The sequence below is a fragment of the Gastrolobium bilobum genome, unplaced genomic scaffold, assembly GCF_033153095.1.
Source record: "Gastrolobium bilobum isolate Gb01-03AN ecotype WA unplaced genomic scaffold, APGP_CSIRO_Gbil_v1 utg12635, whole genome shotgun sequence".
Classification (NCBI taxonomy): domain Eukaryota; kingdom Viridiplantae; phylum Streptophyta; class Magnoliopsida; order Fabales; family Fabaceae; genus Gastrolobium; species Gastrolobium bilobum.
Window position 1 is genome coordinate 4,932 of NW_026897343.1, and position 21,246 is coordinate 26,177.

The 21,246-nt window shown below is 31.2% G+C and overlaps 1 protein-coding gene and 1 pseudogene across 1 annotated transcript; one reads left to right on the forward strand and one right to left on the reverse strand.

The window, feature by feature from the left end:
- Positions 1-4,214: 4,214 nt before the first annotated feature.
- LOC133306140 (probable pectate lyase 18) lies at positions 4,215-6,004 on the reverse strand (annotated as a pseudogene).
- Positions 6,005-13,619: 7,615 nt separating this feature from the next.
- Positions 13,620-15,321, forward strand: LOC133306141 (probable pectate lyase 5). The gene is made up of 4 exons (XM_061506418.1): positions 13,620-13,738; positions 13,887-14,633; positions 14,733-14,871; positions 14,992-15,321. The coding sequence occupies exons 1-4, from the start codon at positions 13,626-13,628 to the stop codon at positions 15,211-15,213; spliced, it is 1,221 nt and encodes a 406-aa protein (XP_061362402.1). The 5' UTR covers positions 13,620-13,625; the 3' UTR covers positions 15,214-15,321.
- The last annotated feature ends 5,925 nt before the right edge of the window (positions 15,322-21,246 follow it).

Below are 21,246 nucleotides of genomic sequence, written 5' to 3' on the forward strand. Positions count from 1 at the left end.
AGTATTCAGATACTTTAGTTATAGTATTCGAATACTTTCTGGAGGCTTGGATTATTCGGATACTCATCGAGGAGTATTCGAATACTCCTCCAGAATAAGCCTTAAATCACTTAAAATGAGTTAGAAAGTCTTAAACACTTATAGAAACCTTGGGCTTTGAATAATAATGATTATTTATGTTATAAACAGACCGTGATGGTGTTGTTTGTGGACCATGGACTGGTGTGGACTCTTGTTGGGATTGATTGCTTGAGAGGTAAGCTTTCGTGTCCTCAGTTTTGCCATTGTTGGTTCCACCATACCTCGTGGATGGATGGTTATGTGCATGATATGTTTTCATGTGTTGATATTTGAAATGTTGTTTTGAACTGTTAAGTGCAAGTGCCTTATGATATGTTGTGCCATTGTAGCGTCTTGCATTGTGGGTTGTAGACGTATGTAATTCTTGCATGTTCTCTGGCCATTAGGATTCTGACACACATGACATGATTATATGCTGCATTGCACAAATTTTGGAACTTATACTGTTATACTGCTTTTGAACTTATATTGCACATGTAAGTGAGCTCGGGGTGGAGAGATCCTTGAGGACCCCTTGTCTTACTGAGATTTCTTTTTAGAGATCTAACCCCGTGTTAGGGCACATTTCAGGGGGGTTGAGACCTCTGGTGGCAGGAGGTCGGAGCTGAGTTGACTATACATGTTTACTGCTGATATGTCTGATTAGTGACTATGCCTTATCTCCATGATCATGTTATTTGAGTTGAGACTTTGTTGAGCTTTGTTACCTTATTTGGTGAGCATGGGGGTTGTCCATGCCACATTGATTATGCTGTGTTTATTTAGACCTGTGTTGTATAATGAATCAAGATATTGTTCGTTCTACATGTTGTAGTTCCGTGACTAGATACACATTTATTAAATGAGGTTATTCAATTAGTCTTTTGTTGCAATTTACATACAGACATTATTTTGAAAATGGATTAAGTAATCAACTTGGTTAATAATAATGACGTGATAATTGAAAAGAAAAAGTTAGCTTCCGCATTTAATTAAGGTGCGCTTAATACGGTAACATGCTAACAAACCGGGTATACACGGAGTGTTACATATACCCCTATATATATATAGGGTTCACTTTTTCTGCAGTTACTGCATATAAGTTATCTACAGTAAGCCCAATACGACGTCGTTTTGGGTCGAAATCATGGTGTTTTTGTAATTTTAATTTATTTCACGGTTATTATAGTCTTTATAATTATAATTTTTTTAATTTTTCAATCCCAAACCGACGTCGTTTTGGAAGTAAATGCAGATAACTTATCTGCATTAACTGCAGAAATATTTTTCTCATATATATATATATATATATATATATATATATATATATATATATATATATATATATATATATATATAGGAGAAAGACATTTGACTCCAGAGTAAGATTTATAATTTATAAGTCTTACTCCATATCCTAGCCGTTGATTTCCGTCCATCCAACGGTTATAATTTAGGAAGTTATATTAATTAATTAATTATTAATTATACTATAAATGACAACTGTTGATTTCCGTCTATCAACAGCTGATATGAAGAGTAAGACTTAAAAGTCTTACTCTGGAGTCTATATAGAATATATATATATATATATATATATATATATATATATATATATATATATATATATATATATATTTCTCCTTACTTTTTAATTTTCATTTTGCTACACTTAGTGCATGTTTTCCTAATTCTATATCGTCAAATCCAGGAACGCAATGAGACATGATGTACCCGCATGACATGCCTTCCTTAGAAGCAGAATACGTCTTAATACAAAGTAACACTGATATATACATAACTCAAAACTGAAGAAAAAATTCCTTATACAATTCAGCAAAGTTCAACAATTTGTAGCAAGAGAGCTGAGTAAGTAAAAAGAAAAGAGTTTCGGTCCGATATCCACATATCATTTTTAAAAGGGATTTAAATATCTACATTCCCGCCTCGCACTCCATATATAACCGACATGAGGGAGCCAACTCTCTTAAAAAAGATAATTAGAGTTAATTTAACTCAAAAAAATTAAGCAAGCCCAATTAATTGACATAGAGATGCTCTTCTATTTTACAACTTTTTTATTCTCCATTATTCTGATTGCACTTGTGCGTGAATTAAATGAAAAAGCTTAAAATATAAAATCAAAGCTATATTAATAACTGCATATCACATTTTTTTTAAGGCTTTAATGTTTCTACAGTGAATGTAAATAACTTATCTACATTTACTTCTAAAACGACGTCGTTTTGAGTTAAAAAATTAAAAATTTATAATAAGAAATACTATTATAACCCTAATATAAATTATAAGTACAAAAATACCTTGATTTCCGTCCAAAATGACGTCATTTTCGGTTCAATGTAAATGTAGAAAAGACGAACCTTTTTTACATATACTTTAATGATCTAAAATTTGAATTCAACTTTGTAACCATTTAAACAGCAAAGCCTCTTTTTTTTTTTTTTTATAAACAACAATGCCTCTGTTATTTGTTCATGGTTTAAAGTTTTTAAAATTATTTTAGATAATTTTATTTAATATTTATCAAAATATACATATAAAAATATATAAGATTCATATTTATTTTTTTTATTTTCTCTTGGCATGGACCTCACACATTTTTTTTTTTGTATATTTTAGATAAAATTATCTAAAGTAATTTTAGAAACTTTAAACTCTTTATTTATTATTTGCATTTTATTTTAAGGATTATTATATTGACAATTTTTTTTATACAAACTACACTATGTCTCATCGGTAAGACTTCATTCAATAGTGTCTTATCAATAAAATATATTATAGTTTGTAAATAAAAAATTTAAATATAACATTTCCCTTTTATTTTTTATTGAAGTTCGTATATGATGTTTTTAATGGGTTCATTTTTTTTTACAGTAAATACAGATAAATTATTTGCATTGAGCTGAAAATATTATTGTGCCTAGTTTCTTTTTGTTGTGTTTTTGTTTTAATTTCCTATTATTTCCAAAAAAAAAAAAGTTATTCTCAGCCACCAAAATAATACTGTGACAGAGGGGATGTGGCAGAAACTTTTTTTATTATTAAAAGAATAGGTATAGCGGAAGCTATTTTAATTATTTAAATTGAATTAAATAATTTAAAATGTATCATTTGTTCAAAAGGTAAGTTTCTTTATTTATTCTTTTATAAATATTAAATTGATTAAAAGAAACTTTAAAACTTTATTTAGAATGAAGATTTACAAATTTTTTCAAAATATAAAATCATAACATATAATCGAAACCTTATACATAATAATTTACGCATTTCATTTTTACACACAATGCATGTTATCTTGTCTAAATATATTATTATAATACAATTAAACATAGAAAATATTATAAATAAATTATAGTAGGAATTAATAAAAAAAAAATAATAGCAAGAAAACTAAACGACAATACCAACAAGAAAATAAAAGATAGATGGAGTTAAAATAGGTTTAAATATGAACAAAAAAATGTCTCAACAAATTTGACTACCAAAAGTTTCCACTACCACCTTACTACCTATCTAATCACCATTGAATTAACATTTTGTCTCTCTTCAAAAACTTTTTAACATTCTCTCTCTTTGATCCAATGGTGATTTGATAGGTAGTAAGGTGGTAGTGGACACTTTTGGTAGTCAAGATATCCCCCCTCATATATATATATATATATATATATATATATGCTTTTTGAAATGATTCTTTATTTATTTTCTTTTACGACATTATGATATTTGGGCAACTTTTTTACAACTTAATTGACAGAGAGATGCTCTTCTATTTTACAACATTTTTATTCTCCAATATTCTAATTGCACTTGTGCGTATTCAATTGAAAAACTTAATAACCATTAAAGGCTTAATAATTATATATATTTTTAAATATACTTTAATGATCTAAAATTTGAATTCAACTTTCTAACCATTTAAGGCTTCCATCAATTTTAAGCTGATCATGAACATATCCGCCATATAGCATTTGATTTGTGTAACGGACCAAATTAAAAGGGAAAGAAAATTAGAGGAGAGCGATAATCAAGGCGGAGAACAAGAGAATAAGGGAGAGATTGAACAAAGGATTCTGGAGAGAAAATTGGGGGAGAGTCAAGAAAAGAAAGAGAAATTAGAAATTTGCTTTGTGCATATTCATTCATTCCCAAATATATAACGAAGATTCAGCTACAATAGAATATGAAAAACATCCTAATAGAAATCTTAAAATGAAAATACAACAAATTGGAAATCGAAAAAATTAGCAACGTGATCCCCTCCTGCACTTGAGGGCACCAGCACTCCTTGTAATCGAACCCACAAGAGAAGATGGCCTTGGCCTTAAACTGGAAGCTCTCGCATAGTTCGAAGAAGATTGAGACCCTGATGATTTGAAAAACGCGCCGTTTAACATTAAATCATCCTGAGACCTCCAGTTCCAATGCCTCCATTCACTCTCCGGTGCAACCTGATGCTTTGTCACCTGCGCAAATTCAAATATTATAATTACATATTTCATTACAAAATGATTTAATAGATTTAAAAAAAATTAGTTATAAAACCAGAATTAAAAAAAAGGGAAGTTTTTATTTTTATGTAATGATTACCTCTTTGGTGAATGGGTGATTGGATGCAACAAATCTATTTCCTTGGCTATTGATGGTTGGGTTAGCACTTCCACCAACAGCATACATTTGCCAATGGGTATAGTCATTGTTCACCACATGAAAATATCCAAACCTACACCTGCAAACATTCACAAATAATATACAAAAATTTCAACTTTATAAGTGAGTTGGAGAAATAATGGAAAAATAAATATAAATTAAATAACAAAACTTTTACATTGGCATCCTTTGAACAAGCCCTTCTGCAAAGTGGTTGAAAGCTATAGTGACATGCATGTTTTTGTCTTGAGTGTATGAGTCGCTGTGACCCAACAGCATAACCTTGTCGTGCTTGGTAAAGTAATTGTTGGAAATGGTAATTGCAGTGGACGCAAGAACGGCATCGATCAAACCATCAGTGCATTGAGAGAATGAGCAATGGTCAATCCATATGTGGCTTCCTCCTAAGATGGAGATACCATCACCATCCGACACGGTTCTCCACCCGTAGTGGTCTGGTGAGTCCCGCACCATAGCATTCCCACCTGGCTTACAATCATGTATATGTATCCCATGTATTATAACATTGGTCACATATTGTATAGTAATGCATGGACCACCAGCTATATGCACGTTCGCGCCTCTTCCATCAATTGTCTTATGCGAGTTCATGATTAACTCTACCTTCAGTTTAATAGTCATATCTCTTGCGAATATGATCCACATGGCTCGTCTTGAATCACTGCATGCCGGAGTGTCCCCGGTTTCGGTTTCACCGCGTCATAGTCGCCGGAGTCGGTGACAATATATAACTTACCATTTTTTCCACCAATGGCTTTCTTGCCGAAACCGATTGCACAATCTGCTAGCCTTCTCCTGTTGTAAGCCCAATTGGGGTCACATCTCCAACAATCATCAATGGGGTTGCCAGTCCCACAAGAGCGGGACATCAAATCTGCATTAGCCATAGAAGCAGTGATATTCCTGTCACCAAAAATAAATGAAATAAGATCAAACGTTAATATTGGTATATGATTTGGAAAACATTTCTCTAAATGTACTAGCATCATGTACATAATGCACATTTTATGTATATAGAGAGGAGAAGCATAAAGGTTGTGACTTTTATTACCTGTTTACCTCTTGGGCCACAAATTCAGGGTCATAAACAGGTGAAGAGAATATGAGGGTTGGGGTGAGGAAGGAGAAGAGAAAGAAGATCAAAGAGAATGAAGCGGTAGTCATGTTTGGTCTACTTTGCCAAGTGATGTGAGAAGGAACGAATACGAGGTGAGAATAATGTACTTAGGAATGAGGGGTATATAAAGGGAATAAAGCTAGGTTAAATGGCGTATTTGGAGACCAGGTGAGTCGTGATTTCTGGATCTACGGATATCAGAGAGGCCCAAAAATGGTGGAAGGCCCAGAGAGTCAGAAATTAAAGAAAAATAAATTAAATTCAAAGTTATTTACTTCTTTGGTGAATGAAAATAATATCTTTGGTACATTAGATGTATCCGATTGTGTATATCTTCTTCTTTTTTATATTTGGAAAACTTTCACTACTTTTGAATTTTTTTTCCCACCAATTTGAAAAAATTTCTCCTTTTAAAAAAAATGTACCTAATTAGATACATCTGATGCTAAAGTTTTGTTCGCGAATTTGAATCAAATTGACTGACACAATGCGCTGGACACCAGCCCTCAAATTTGGTGTTTAGAGATTTGGATCCTCTCATGTGAAAAAGTGATTATATGATCATGTTATTCGATTATAATCACTCATTTAGAAATCATATACTTTTCTCTCTCTTATCTCATCATCAATGAATGATTATGATCAAATAAAATGACCACGTGACCAGCTTTCACATGATTGATCCAAATTCAGCGTTTAAGATTAGGAGGACCTGTCACCTGACAATTTCATTATCGTCCTACATAAAAATTTTCCTATCTTACCGCCTCTTTTTCTCCTTCTTCACTTAAATATAATTAATATTATAAATAATTATTAAAGTTTAATAAATAAAATATTAAGCAAGGAAATTATTTTTTAAATAGAAATCAAATTAATTTTATTAAGTTAAGATTCAAAAATTAAACTACTCTCATTTATGTGAGTGATTTTTTTGTATCTTTATAAATTCAAAACTATTAAATTTATTATCAATGATAATAATTGATTTTTCATTTTTTTCCTGTTCGTTTGAAAAATCTAAATATTTTCTAATATCCGAAAATCTTAAGTTACCAAAATTTTTGTTTCTTGAAATATTAACTTCTCCAGGTTTTTCTAATTTTAAATATGTTAAAAATAAAACAATATATAGTATATTAATTAATCGCCAAAAAAATGGAAATCATTGCACAAGAATCATAATATTTAATGAATAAATCTATAATTTAAACTGTTACAGACTACTTTACCAAAAAAAAAAAAAACTGTTACAGACTATGCTAATATCACTCACTCAACTTAAATAATATAAATATTTCATAAAAGGGGAAATAATCATAGTATTGTTGACAATAAATATCGATTAGTATCATAAATAATAATTAGTATCTAATAATTATAATAAAAAACAATCAACCATTATTATTTTACAGATTGACATCAAATATATTCAGTCAAATATTAAATGATTTTTATTTGTGCATGTGTGCAATTTTTTTTTTTTGAAATCCATACAAATTCAAAAAACATCAAATTATTATTAATAACAATAATCCATTTTTTTTCTAATAGTTAAAAAAATCAAATGTTTGATAATTAAACCTGAAGACTTTTAGTAATCAAAAATTTCGGTTCTTCGAACATAAACTTTTCACAGTTTGTCACATTTTGAATTAACTTAAGATATAATAATATCAGAGTATGTTGATTAATTACCCAAAAAAAAAGTAGAATCAAATAATAAAAATAGATATATTTTACAAATAGTTATTTCATTCAAATAGTTATAGTTCATACAAGGTATCACTCAATGAACTTAAATTATTATTAATAATAAATTTAACGTCTATAAATTTGGAGAGATTAAAAGATACATCAACTAAAGGAAGATTATTTACTGTTAATTGAAAAGAATCTTAAAATATATTAATCCTAATGCGACAATGGCGAATCAAGTATTGGACTCCAAAATTCATCAAATGTCCAAAATTTCACTATCCACAAATAAACTATATAAATAAGAGGTAGTCTACATGTAGCAGATCATTGTGTACAATAGGGGTGTTCTCTAGGGGTGTTCATCAACCGATTCAAATCGCGGTGACCGAACCGAAAAACCGATAACCGAATAAATCGAAAACCGAAAAATCGAAAACCGAACAAAAAATTGCAAATTTTAATTGGATTGGATCGATTTTCGGATTGGTAGATGAAAACTGATCTAATTCAAACCGATCCAATATATTAATTTTCCTTTACCTACTTGGGTCTTTCTCCAATCATAATCAAATAATTTCTAAACCCAAGACTCATTAACCCATCAATTAAACCCAAGAAAAAATCTAGTCACATCTCATTAATAAAATTTCATCTATGCAGAGCTTCATATCTCATTGTCTAAAAAAAAAACTATATTATCGTTTACCGACGCTTTTGTATTTAAAAAAATTTACAAAGCCAATATATACAAAAGATGTTATTTGCACAATAATCATAAAATAAATTTTAGGATTTTCAAAAAACCGAAAATCGATCCTATCCAAACCGAAAAAAATTAGATTGGATCGGATCAGATTTGAAAAAAAATTCAAACCGAATGGATTATTACATGCTCAAACTGAAGGGATTGGATCGGATGATTTTTGCTTTTAAAACTGATCCAATCCAGACTGCGAACAGCCCTAGTGTGACTAGGGGTGTTGGGTTTAGTTGATGAGATGTGACTAGGCTTTTTTGTGGGTTTAGTTGATGGGTTAATGAGTCTTGGGTTTAGAAATTTTTGAGCTATGATTGAGGAAAGACCCAAGTAGATAGAGGGGATATAATATATTGGATCGGTTTTCATCAACCAATCCGAAAACCGATCCAATCCAATTAAAATTTGTGGATTTTTTTCGGTTTTCGGTTTATTCGGTTATCGATTTTTCGGTTCGGTCACCGCGGTTCGAATCGATTTGGATCGGTTGATGAACCGCCCTAGTGTACAATAATAATGGCTTATAGCCCAAGACGTATAGTGTGTTCATAATGACAATTAAGATAGTATAGAATTCATTCTGGGTCTCTTCCATAGACACTTGCGAGAGTACAAATCCAAGATATAATTATCAATCACTAGTTGGACATCCTGATCCTCTTAAATCGAACAATTATAATTTAATTTAATGAATTTATTATTAATTTAGAAAATATAATAATGTTATTCAATATCTTAATTATTAAATAGTAAATATTATTTATGATATTAATTAACATGTACATTATGTAAGAAAATAAAAATAAAAAAAGATGTGAAATTTGGAAAGATGATTATGAAACTACTACGCGGTAGATAAGGGAAACACAATGAATATGCTTATTAGGAGCACTTTTTTGGTGCTGTACCGTGTATTTATCCCAAAAAAGTAAAAATTTGAGATTTGATGGGAAATACTTAAAAAGAAATAGATTAAATGAGAATTTTTTTTTCTTTTTGATAAAAAGATGTATCCACTTGAATACATCTGATGTACAAGAGAAATTTCAATTTACTATGGGTCAACTTAATGTTTTAGTATTTCGGTTGTACCGAGTACTTATTATATTATTTATCAAATATGATAAAAAAATAATATTTTTATTTTATCCTTATTTGTATTATTATTTTTACCATAAAATCAGTTGAAGTATACGATATAATTTTGTAGACTTGATTTTGGTCCGGTTCAAACTGGGTCAACTGATTATTCGAGATCTGATGCCCATCTTCAATCGATGAGGACATCCGGTTACCAAAATCCGGGTCAATCCGGCCTGTCCGAGTCGGGTCTAAAAGATTTTGATAAAAAATCATTTAACTAATTTCAATTAGCTTTTACTAAGTTAGCTCGAAATAATCAAACTAATTGATCCGAAGAACTAATTGTGTTAATTTGTGAAGTTTTTATTTCCAAACCAATCCATTCCAACCCTCATAACACACTTAATCCTACATTTTATACTTACGCCCTATGATTGCCAAGAATTATAGGGTGTGCATGACAATCATTATGTTTCCTGGTACTGTTTTTTAAAAGAAATATTTTTTTTTCTATTTCTGAGTCTTGGAACAGTTTCTGAGAAAAAAAAGTGTTTGATAATATGTTCTATTTTTATTCCGAGAATGATAATTGCGTTTGATAACACAACAAATAATATAATAAAAAATATTTCTATTAAGCATAAAAGAATTTCGGATCATCACTTTCCTTTTCATATAACTAGTATATTATCCGTGCGATGCACATGGAAAAAAGATCAAAAATTTCGTCATCCGCCGGGGTTGTTTAATCGCACTGCAAACCTTATATTTACAGAAAAACTGTTTCGAAATTTTAATTGGATAATCAGGTGTTTTAATTGCTTTTTATGTTGGAATTGGTCATCTGATCTGAAATTTGAAATGGTTTAAAATTTTAAATTTAAATATGGATGGTGGGAAAAAATTTCTTTTAAAAATCGAATTTTAATCTTTACGCGCAAGAACCAGGAAGCATCTGAAGCTCGAAACGCCTACGTTTTTTTATTATATAGTTATTTTGTTTTTAAACGTTGAAACAGATAATGACATTTGTCTTTCATGACCAAAAATTGCTGACGCATTGATGAAATGACTTCTACTCCCTCAAAAAGCAAAACATATATTTAATTAAATTACCAAATAAGTAATTAAAATTTATAATTTTACGAATAAGTAATTTTGTAAATTTTAAATTTTTATTACCCAAAATTATAAAGTGAAAGCGCACATGTTCTGACCATCAATTTTAAATTTTAAATGACTTATATCTTAACGACGTTTGTCATTATGAACACACTATACGTCTTGGGCTATAAGCCATTATTATTGTACACTAGGGCTGTTCATCAACCGATAAAAAATCGATTCGAACAGCGGTGACCGAACCGAAAAATCAATAACCGAATAAATCGAAAACCAAAAAAAATCCACAAATTTTAATTGGATTGGATCGGTTTTCGGATTGGTTGATGAAAACCGATCCAATATATTATATCCCATCTATCTACTTGGGTCTTTCCTCAATCATAGCCCAAAAATTTCTAAACTCAAGATTCATTAACCCATCAACTAAACCCACAAAAAAGCCTAGTCACATCTCATCAACTAAAGCCCAACACCCCTAGTCACACTAGGGCTGTTCGCGGTATGGATTGGATCAGTTTTAGAAGCAAAAATCATCGGATCCAATCCCTTCAGTTTGAGCATGTAATAATCCATTCGGTTTGAAATTTTTTTCAAATCTGATCCGATCCAATCAAATTTTTTTCGGTTCTGATTGGATCGGTTTTCGGTTTTTTGAAAATCCTAAAATTTATTTTATGATTATTGTGCAAATAACATCTTTTCTATATATTGGCTTTGTAAATTTTTTTTAAATACAAAAGCGTCAGTAAACGATAATATAGTTTTTTTTTTAGACAATGAGATATGAAGCTCTACATATATGAAATTTTATTAATGAGATGTGACTAGATTTTTTCTTGGGTTTAGTTGATGGGTTAATGAGTCTTGGGTTTAGAAATTATTTGATTATGATTGGAGAAAGACCCAAGTAGGTAAAGGAAAATTAATATATTGGATCGGTTTGGATTAGATCAGTTGTCATCTACCAATCTGAAAATCGATCCAATCCAATTAAAATTTGCAAAAAAATTTCGGTTTTCGATTTATTTGGTTATCGGTTTTTCGGTTCGGTCACCGCGATTTGAATCGGTTGATGAACATCCCTAGCGAACACCCTTATTGTACACAATGATCTCCTACATGTAGACTACCTCTTATTTATATAGTTTATTTGTGGATAGTGAAATTTTGGACATTTGATGAATTTTGGAGTCCAATACTTGATTCGCCATTGTCGCATTAGGATTAATATATTTTAAGATTCTTTTCAATTAACAGTAAATAATCTTCCTTTAGTTGATGTATCTTTTAATCTCTCCAAATTTATAGACGTTAAATTTATTATTAATAATAATTTAAGTTCATTGAGTGATACCTTGTATGAACTATAATTATTTGAATGAAATAACTATTTGTAAAATATATCTATTTTTATTATTTGATTCTACTTTTTTTTTGGGTAATTAATCAACATACTCTGATATTATTATATCTTAAGTTAATTCAAAATGTGACAAACTGTGAAAAGTTTATGTTCGAAGAACCGAAACTTTTGATTACTAAAAGTCTTCAGGTTTAATTATCAAACATTTGATTTTTTTAACTATTAGAAAAAATAAAATGGATTATTGTTATTAATAATAATTTGATGTTTTTCAATTTGTATGGATTTCAAAAAAAAATTTGCACACATGTACAAATAAAAATCATTTAATATTTGACTGAATATATTTGATGTCAATCTGTAAAATAATAATGGTTGACTGTTTTTTATTATAATTATTAGATACTAATTATTATTTATGATACTAATCGATATTTATTGTCAACAATACTATGATTATTTCCCCTTTTATGAAATATTTATATTATTTAAGTTGAGTGAGTGATATTAGCATAGTCTGTAACAGTTTTTTTTTTTTTGGTAAAGTAGTCTGTAACAGTTTAAATTATAGATTTATTCATTAAATATTACGATTCTTGTGCAATGATTTCCATTTTTTTGGCGATTAATTAATATACTATATATTGTTTTATTTTTAACATATTTAAAATTAGAAAAACCTGGAGAAGTTAATATTTCAAGAAACAAAAATTTTGGTAACTTAAGATTTTCGGATATTAGAAAATATTTAGATTTTTCAAACGAACAGGAAAAAAATGAAAAATCAATTATTATCATTGATAATAAATTTAATAGTTTTGAATTTATAAAGATACAAAAAAAATCACTCACATAAATGAGAGTAGTTTAATTTTTGAATCTTAACTTAATAAAATTAATTTGATTTCTATTTAAAAAATAATTTCCTTGCTTAATATTTTATTTATTAAACTTTAATAATTATTTATAATATTAATTATATTTAAGTGAAGAAGGAGAAAAAGAGGCGGTAAGATAGGAAATTTTTCATGTAGGACGATAATGAAATTGTCAGGTGACAGGTCCTCCTAATCTTAAACGCTGGATTTGGATCAATCATGTGAAAGCTGGTCACGTGGTCATTTTATTTGATCATAATCATTCATTGATGATGAGATAAGAGAGAGAAAAGTATATGATTTCTAAATGAGTGATTATAATCGAATAACATGATCATATAATCACTTTTTCACATGAGAGGATCCAAATCTCTAAACACCAAATTTGAGGGCTGGTGTCCAGCGCATTGTATCAGTCAATTTGATTCAAATTCGCTAACAAAACTTTAGCATCAGATGTATCTAATTAGGTACATTTTTTTTAAAAGGAGAAATTTTTTCAAATTGGTGGGAAAAAATTCAAAAGTAGTGAAAGTTTTCCAAATATAAAAAAGAAGAAGATATACACAATCGGATACATCTAATGTACCAAAGATATTTTTTTCATTGACCAAAGAAGTAAATAACTTTGAATTTATTTTATTTTTCTTTAATTTCTGACTCTCTGGGCCTTCCACCATTTTTGGGCCTCTCTGATATCCGTAGATCCAAAAATCACGACTCACCTGGTCTCCAAATACGCCATTTAACCTAGCTTTATTCCCTTTATATACCCCTCATTCCTAAGTACATTATTCTTATTCTCACCTCGTATTCGTTCCTTCTCACATCACTTGGCAAAGTAGAACAAACATGACTACCGCTTCATTCTCTTTGATCTTCTTTCTCTTCTCCTTCCTCACCCCAACCCTCATATTCTCTTCACCTGTTTATGACCCTGAATTTGTGGCCCAAGAGGTAAACAGGTAATAAAAGTCACAACCTTTATGCTTCTCCTCTCTATATACATAAAATGTGCATTATGTACATGATGCTAGTACATTTAGAGAAATGTTTTCCAAATCATATACCAATATTAACGTTTGATCTTATTTCATTTATTTTTGGTGACAGGAATATCACTGCTTCTATGGCTAATGCAGATTTGATGTCCCGCTCTTGTGGGACTGGCAACCCCATTGATGATTGTTGGAGATGTGACCCCAATTGGGCTTACAACAGGAGAAGGCTAGCAGATTGTGCAATCGGTTTCGGCAAGAAAGCCATTGGTGGAAAAAATGGTAAGTTATATATTGTCACCGACTCCGGCGACTATGACGCGGTGAAACCGAAACCGGGGACACTCCGGCATGCAGTGATTCAAGACGAGCCATTGTGGATCATATTCGCAAGAGATATGACTATTAAACTGAAGGTAGAGTTAATCATGAACTCGCATAAGACAATTGATGGAAGAGGCGCGAACGTGCATATAGCTGGTGGTCCATGCATTACTATACAATATGTGACCAATGTTATAATACATGGGATACATATACATGATTGTAAGCCAGGTGGGAATGCTATGGTGCGGGACTCACCAGACCACTACGGGTGGAGAACCGTGTCGGATGGTGATGGTATCTCCATCTTAGGAGGAAGCCACATATGGATTGACCATTGCTCATTCTCTCAATGCACTGATGGTTTGATCGATGCCGTTCTTGCGTCCACTGCAATTACCATTTCCAACAATTACTTTACCAAGCACGACAAGGTTATGCTGTTGGGTCACAGCGACTCATACACTCAAGACAAAAACATGCATGTCACTATAGCTTTCAACCACTTTGCAGAAGGGCTTGTTCAAAGGATGCCAATGTAAAAGTTTTGTTATTTAATTTATATTTATTTTTCCATTATTTCTCCAACTCACTTATAAAGTTGAAATTTTTGTATATTATTTGTGAATGTTTGCAGGTGTAGGTTTGGATATTTTCATGTGGTGAACAATGACTATACCCATTGGCAAATGTATGCTGTTGGTGGAAGTGCTAACCCAACCATCAATAGCCAAGGAAATAGATTTGTTGCATCCAATCACCCATTCACCAAAGAGGTAATCATTACATAAAAATAAAAACTTCCCTTTTAATTCTGGTTTTATAACTAATTTTTTTTAAATCTATTAAATCATTTTGTAATGAAATATGTAATTATAATATTTGAATTTGCGCAGGTGACAAAGCATCAGGTTGCACCGGAGAGTGAATGGAGGCATTGGAACTGGAGGTCTCAGGATGATTTAATGTTAAACGGCGCGTTTTTCAAATCATCAGGGTCTCAATCTTCTTCGAACTATGCGAGAGCTTCCAGTTTAAGGCCAAGGCCATCTTCTCTTGTGGGTTCGATTACAAGGAGTGCTGGTGCCCTCAAGTGCAGGAGGGGATCACGTTGCTAATTTTTTCGATTTCCAATTTGTTGTATTTTCATTTTAAGATTTCTATTAGGATGTTTTTCATATTCTATTGTAGCTGAATCTTCGTTATATATTTGGGAATGAATGAATATGCACAAAGAAAATTTCTAATTTCTCTTTCTTTTCTTGACTCTCCCCCAATTTTCTCTCCAGAATCCTTTGTTCAATCTCTCCCTTATTCTCTTGTTCTCCGCCTTGATTATCGCTCTCCTCTAATTTTCTTTCCCTTTTAATTTGGTCCGTTACACAAATCAAATGCTATATGGCGGATATGTTCATGATCAGCTTAAAATTGATGGAAGCCTTAAATGGTTAGAAAGTTGAATTCAAATTTTAGATCATTAAAGTATATTTAAAAATATATATAATTATTAAGCCTTTAATGGTTATTAAGTTTTTCAATTGAATTCACGCACAAGTGCAATTAGAATATTGGAGAATAAAAATGTTGTAAAATAGAAGAGCATCTCTCTGTCAATTAAGTTGTAAAAAAGTTGCCCAAATATCATAATGTCGTAAAAGAAAATAAATAAAGAATCATTTCAAAAAGCATATATATATAAAAGATCACTTCATTTTGGGCTCACCGGATATAATTTATATCCATTGATTGAAGAAACCCTTTACCCATATATTTACTGCAAAATTTCTCATTTACTATCGCGGCAGAAGTGACGAAGAGGATTTACAACCGTTATTTAAAAAATTTGAATATTTGAATAATAGATCAATACATCGTTCGATGGAATTTGGAACTATAAATATCTTATACAAACAACGCTTCAAATTGAAATAATAAATAAATAAATGTGTGGTCTACTTGTATTCCAGTTAAGAATCTAATAATCTGTTAAAGTATATTGTTATAAATTAGAGGGGTTATATTTATAATCTTTTTATTTTACATTTTTTTATAATTATTTTTGTTATCATTACATCAAATGATTATAATTTGAAATTATTTTATAACAATTGATTTGATTTCCATCAAAAAATAATAAAAATAATTTTAAAAGATTATAAGTATAATATCTGTATAAATAAATAACAATTTTTAAAAAATTTATTGAGACATTTTTTTGTTCATATTTAAACCTATTTTAACTCCATCTATCTTTTATTTTCTTGTTGGTATTGTCGTTTAGTTTTCTTGCTATTATATTTTTTATTAATTCCTACTATAATTTATTTATAATATTTTCTATGTTTAATTGTTAAATTATAATAATATATTTAGACAAGATAACATGCATTGTGTGTAAAAAAGAAATGCGTAAATTAATATGTATAAGGTTTCGATTATATGTTATAATTTTATATTTTGAAAAAATTAGTAAATTTTATTCTAAATAAAGTTTTAAAGTTTCTTTTCATAAATTTAATATTTATAAAAGAATAAATAAAGAAACTTACCTTTTGAACAAATGATACATTATAAATTATTTTAAATTTAGCGATAAAAGTTTTTTCAAAATAGGTTAGTAATAAATAAATGAAGCATGTAATTATATCAATTCCAATGAAATATAAATTCAATATTTTTTATTATTTAATTATACTTTATATCATTTAGTTTATCGCACTAATATTAATTTAGTTTTTTAATTATTTCAGTTTCGTTATATAATCAGTTTGGCATATGTTGTATAAACTTTAACAGAATATGATAAGTTATCATTTTTGGCCTTACATATTCTTTAGTGTATATATCAAATAATATAAATTTAAATATAAATGATATTTTTTATTTTAATTTCAGTCTTATTTATACTGACGTGATAACTAAGGCCGTAGATAGCGAGAAAAATAACATCATTTTCACCTTTCCGCCACCAAATTTTCATCCAACTCAACAGTGCCACAACATAATACGGCAAAGCTTAGTTCCACGCCACCGCCACACCTTCATTGCCACTATCTCCCACAGCTCAATACCCATTATAATTAAAATAGCTTCCGCTATACCTATTTTTTTAATAATAAAAAAAGTTTCCGCCACATCTCCTCTGTCACAATATTATTTTGGTGGCTGAGAATAACTAAGCATTTACTTGCATACTTATATTATTGTAACAGAAGGTGCTTTGAATCAGCAACTTAATTTCATTCAATGCTGGGGTCGAATGTATAGACCCAAAGGAATACAACTAACACCTCATAGGGACATTGTCCTTCGAGTAAAGGAGTAGGCGTTCGATTTATGAGATACGTGGCAGTTAAGATACATTCTCCTCAAAGATAGATAGGGAGGTGGTCATCAAATCGTAAGGCCCTTGCCACGTTGAGAATATGGCGGTGACGCCTCTCCACGCGTTCATTTTGCTGCGGAGTATAAGTGCAAGAGAATTGATGAAGTATCCCTTGAGCTGAAAGTGCATTCTGAACAGAGGAGGATAGAAACTCAGTGTCGTTATCCGTTTGAATCTGTTTAACAGGTGTGCTATGAAGATTGCGTACTATGTTTAGGAAATTTATTAAGCAAGCAGAAGTTTCATGCTTATCTCGCATCAGAAAAACCCAAACATGCCTACTATAATCATCTACAATTGTTAAAACATAACGAGCCCCAGTGGTAGATGCAGTGCGATATGGCCCCCAAGTATCACAGTGAATTAAATCAAAAGGATGCAAACATCTCTTATTATTATTTGGAAATGAGCTTCTTGGTTGTTTAGCTCGACAACATACATCACAAGGAGCTAATTTATTGGGAGAAGAAACAAATGGTAATAAACACAAATAACGGGCAGAAGGATGCCCCAGCCGTCGATGCCAGATTGTTGGAGAAGCAGTGATGCTGACGGCATTGATTTTTGCAGAGGAGAAGCATAGCAGATACACCCCTTCACGTTCAACACCCAGTCCAATCGTCCTCTTCCTCTTTAGGTCCTGTAGTATACTTACAGAGTTAACAAAGAGAGCTATACAAGATTGGTTAAGCAATTGAGAAACTGAGATTAAATTGCATGTCAAGGATGGGACATGAAGAACGTTAGACAGATGAAGGGATGAGCCCAAAGTAATGTTTCCACATTGCGTAGCAGTGGTGCAAACTCCATTTGGAAGGCCAACCGAACAAAGAGATATGGTGTGTAGGTTGGACAGATGAGAAATATCGCATGTCATGTGCTGGGATGCTCCACTGTCGATGATCCAAGATGGGTGAAGGATCTTACCATTGAATTTGTCAACGGATGATGTTGAGGAAACCGCCAAGGACATGAGCTGTTGCAGGACTTCAGGAGTAAAATCAGCCATGGTGATGGAAGGTGACGAGGATGCAGTAGGTGCTGGATTGGCATAAGTGTTTGTGGTATGAGCTGCACGGGCAGAAGACGGTTGTGAACGGACATTGGATGAGCGTCCACGCCCACGACCGCGTGAAGAAGGAGGACGTTGTGGATAGCCAACCAGCTGATAACACTTGGAAACTTTGTGATAGGGTTTGCCACAATAGGTGCATGTTACTCTCGGTTTGGAAGGATCATCGGTATCTTTGGAGGCAGTGTTTGGAGTTGCATAACCCAACGCATCTGTGGGGGCGTCAGTAGTACGAACTATAGCTTTGTGTGTTTCTTCTTGACAGAACATAGAGAAGACTCGATTGATTGTGGGCAATGGAGTCATGTTAAGAATCTGAGTGATCAGACTACCATAGGTGGCGTGATCGAGACCCATAAGGAATTGGTAGACTCGATCTTTGTCACCCACAGAACTAACGGATTTGGTGAAGGCACACTTATCTCCAAGAGAGCAGGCATCGAGTGATGGATTGGATTCAAGCTCATCCCATATTGAACGAAGCTTGGTATAATAGTCCGTAATGCATGCACCAGTTTGTTTCGTAGTAGAGAGAGTGGCCTTGAGATGAAATATGCGAGGGATGTTGGCTAGAGCATAGCGTTCATGGAGGTCATCCCAGAGACCTTTGGCTGTGTCAAAACACTTGATGAAGGGCTACAACTGTGAATCAATCGTGTTATGAATCCAACTGTTGATCATAGAGTTGCAGAAAGTCCAGGCATAAGCTTCGTCGGAAGTGGTATCGGTAGGAGTCACGATAGACCCGTCAATAAAGCCAAGCTTGTTTTTGGCTTTAAGGGCATTCTTCATAAGTTTTGCCCATTTTTCATAATTAGATTGACCATTAAGGAGGACAGCGGTAAGGAAGGATCCTAGGTTATCTGAAGGATGGAGATAGAAAGGTGGTTTTGGATCGGAGACTTTGAAGGTTCAGGATGCGGAAGACATAGTGGAAAAAAAAGGTTTGTCGATCGTCAGGCTCTTGATACTATAACAGAAGGTGCTTTGAATCAGCAACTTAATTTCATTCAATGCTGGGGTCGAATATATAGACCCAAAGGATTACAACAGAAACTGCTACAACTAAGGAACAAGGAGCTAAATACTTGAAAACAGAAAACAGAGAAGGCTAATCCTACGCTAGCTAATCTTATCTGATATAACAATACAATCTGATAATAATCTAACTGAACTATATTAGTTGTAACAACAAATAACAAACTCCTAATATATTAGGTTTTTATATATTTGTGCTTTAAATAATGGATTTCTTTTTTCTCATATCATATGAGATAGTATCTCTCATACAATATACATAACAAATGATAGGATTCACCATTTATTAAAAGAAAAAGAATAATATGTATCTTGATATCTCACAATATGAAAAAAAAACAATATCCTATTATATAAGAAAATAATTTCCTGTGAATAATATCATGTTATGTGACTCTTTCTTATTCTGTTGTGATATGTTACTTGATACCAATTTTTATTTTGGTAATATACTTTTATACCATTTTATTAGTGCATGTTTGGATCCTCTCTTTTTTTAAACTAGAAGCTACTTATAAGTCTAAGTTAGGCCAAACAGGTTTTGGGAAAAGCTCTTATAATGAAAAGCTCTTTTTTTTATAATGAAGAAAAAAGCTGAAAACTAAAAGCTCCTAAGAGGAGCTTTTTTTTAAGCTCTTATCTATTTTTCTTGAATTGTGTTCTTTTTTTTAAAATGAAGATTATAAAGATAGAGAAAAATAATTTTCTTGAAACATGTGCTTTTAAGCTAAATTTTTTATGCAACTACCAAGCGAGAACTTAAATTTTTTAAGCTCTTTTTTTTTAGCTTTAGCTTATAAGTAGCTTCTAACTTAAAAATAAGAGGATCTAAACATGCTCTTAGTATTATACCAAGCGAGAACTTAAATTAAAAGAAACAAGCATATAACCCCCAAGGGTAGCTCAGTTGGCAACTGAGCTCTCAAGGGTTTGCTTGAGTCAGGGGTTCAAACCCTGCCTCAAGCAAATTCTTGGAAAATCTTTGGGGGCCAGAGGATGTGCCTCCCTCCTCGATATGGGGATTAGTCTCATCCTTCCTCCGGTAGCGAAGCTCAATATATCTGTTGTTCCAATGAGGGGCTACCCTACTGGGCCGTATCCCAAAGGCAAGGTGACCGGAGGAGGTTGAATGGGGATACCTCCTGGTTATACCCAAAAAAAAAAAAAAAAAAAAAACAAGCATATTAAAAATGGCTTTAATTATACCCAAAAAAAAACTTTAATATTTTTATAATAAATATAGATAAATTATCTATATTTACACCCAAATTTTAATTTTTTTTGAGTTAAAAGATTTAAAAAGGTACAATGACAAAGACTATTATTTACAAAAAAAAAAAAAAAGACTATTACAATGTTGGAATAAATTATAATTATAAAACATCTTGATTTTCACCAAAAAAACAATATTTTCAGCTCAATGCAAATAATTTATCTGTATTTATTGTAAAAAAATGAACCCATTAAAAACATCATATACGAACTTCAATAAAAAATGAAAGAGAAATGTTATATTTAAATTTTTTATTTACAATCTACAATATATTTTATTGATAAGAGACTATTGAATGAAGTCTTACCGATGAGACGTAGTGTAGTTTGTATAAAAAAAATTGTCAATATAATCATCCTCAAAATAAAATGCAAATATTAAAA